Genomic DNA, 1754 nt, shown 5'->3' with positions numbered 1-1754 from the left:
TGTGTGTGTGTGTGTGTGTGTGTGTGTGTGTGTGTGTGTGTGTGTGTGTGTGTGTGTAGACCTTGTATCTCCTGAAGGCGTTCTGGATGATCCTCGCCGCCTCGTACAGCTCTCTCTGCTCGCCGTCCGTCAGCGTCAGCAGGGCAAAGTCTCTCTCCATCTTCCCATTGGCCGAGGCGTTCAGGAACTCTGCCCACGCCGCAGAGGAGGGGGGGCGGAGCCTCTGGAGGGCCAGGGCACTGAGAGGCGATGGGGGACACACCCGCCTGCGAGCACACACACACACACGTGTTCTTAAGTACAGGTGACACAGCTGTCTGTGGTCACACAGTTCTGTGGGGAGGCGGGGCTTACCTGGGCGGGGAGTGTGTGTGGGCGTCGACCGTGTCCAGGTAGGTAGCTAGCCACGTGTCCTGTATGGCGGGGTTGTCCCTTCTTCCTCTGAGTGGTGACTCCGCCCCCGTGGGGAAGTCCTCCTGTTTGATTCGTTCAGGAGTCGCCTCGATGATCTGCTCTGCCAGAGTTGCCATGTCAACCTGTGCGTGGGGAGGGTAACCATAGCAACAGGAACTCAAGACACCTGGAATCTGGAACTTCTCCACATTAAATGTCAGGAGAGAGAACTGTGTACCTGCAGCACCTCCTCCTCCAGGTACTCCTCTTCCTCGCCCTCGTTCTCGGCGTTCTCGCTGTAGCTCAGCAGCTGCTCTTCAAACGTCGCCGCCGTATGCAAACGCCGCCCAGCCGCCGCGTGTGTGTAAGAGTGTGTGTGGCCGGGGGAGGCGCTCTCATAGTCCATGAGGTAGAGAGGAGAGTCTCTGGAGCCTCTGGGGTTCAAACCTTTGACATCCACATGACAAACATGAAATCACAGTGACAGGAAAACAACAAGCTGAACAACAAGAAGATTACCTGTGTTACCTGTGCTGAAGCCGGCGTTTGGCTCCTCCCCCCACATGGACACAGGAGGGAGGGAGGAGAGGGAGAGGGAGGAGGCAGAGGGAGGGGAGACAGGCAGTGAGGAGGAGGAGGATGGAGAGAAGGGAGAGGAAGGAGAGGTGTCCATGGGGGCGGGGCCACTGGAGTAGGCGGAGCTCGGGGAGGGGGAGGAGGGGTCACTGGGGGAGGGGAGGCTGCTGGAGGAGCTCAGACCTGGAGGAAGGAGAGGGGAGATGTTACAGCCAATCCGAGTGCTGGAAAGGTGTCACATGACGAGCGGCAGGTGTGTTACCTGTGTCAGGGCTGGTGGACAGAGGAGACAAGGGCGGCTGTGGCGTGGCCGGTGTGTGCGTGTCTGCACGGGAGGTGTGCGTGTCCCTGGGCGTTGTGTTTGTATGTGTGTGCGTGCGCTGTGTGTGCAGCTCCTCCAGTGCTGTGGCGAGGCGGGTGTGTCCTCGGGAGCGGGCGACAGCGAGCGGCAGGCGTCCCAGCGAATCAGGGATCCCCAGAGCCAGACTGCTCCAGCTGTAGAGGAGCTCCGCCGCCCTCTGGTGGCCCAGAGCACACGCCCACATCTGCAACACAGACAACACGTGTTCAATGGCTGTTCAACTGTACTGAGGTTGCTATGGTTACTTGTGTGGGAGTGTGTTTTACCAGCGGGGTGCAGGAGAAGTGGTCGACATTCAGAGGATCCACTTCCTGTTCCAGGTCTAAACTGTCGCTGTTCACACTCCTACAACACAAACAACCAGTCAGAGTGTGTGTGTGTGTGTGTGTGTGTGTGTGTGTGTGTGTGTGTGTGTGTGTGTGTG

At 59.0% G+C, this 1754-nt stretch overlaps 1 protein-coding gene across 1 annotated transcript in view; it reads right to left on the bottom strand.

The window, feature by feature from the left end:
* Window positions 1-7: 7 nt before the first annotated feature.
* Window positions 8-1754, bottom strand: part of camta2 (calmodulin binding transcription activator 2) — a gene marked incomplete at its 3' end in the record, with an annotated part of 19546 nt that continues 17799 nt past the window's right edge. The window contains exons 16-21 of the mRNA XM_087171866.1: window positions 1597-1744; window positions 1232-1514; window positions 922-1152; window positions 632-840; window positions 355-536; window positions 8-266 (exon numbers count right to left, since the gene is read on the bottom strand). Of these exons, the coding sequence (XP_087027992.1) occupies window positions 8-266; window positions 355-536; window positions 632-840; window positions 922-1152; window positions 1232-1514; window positions 1597-1744 (1312 nt within the window). The remainder of the gene's footprint in view (window positions 267-354; window positions 537-631; window positions 841-921; window positions 1153-1231; window positions 1515-1596; window positions 1745-1754) is intronic.

This window comes from Seriola lalandi, unplaced genomic scaffold (assembly GCF_002814215.2).
Source record: "Seriola lalandi dorsalis isolate HSWRI2012SDOR001 ecotype SW California unplaced genomic scaffold, Sedor1 jcf7180002050012, whole genome shotgun sequence".
NCBI classification, from domain to species: domain Eukaryota; kingdom Metazoa; phylum Chordata; class Actinopteri; order Carangiformes; family Carangidae; genus Seriola; species Seriola lalandi.
Note: the sequence above shows the minus strand (reverse complement) of the source record. Positions and strands in the feature narration are given on the sequence as shown.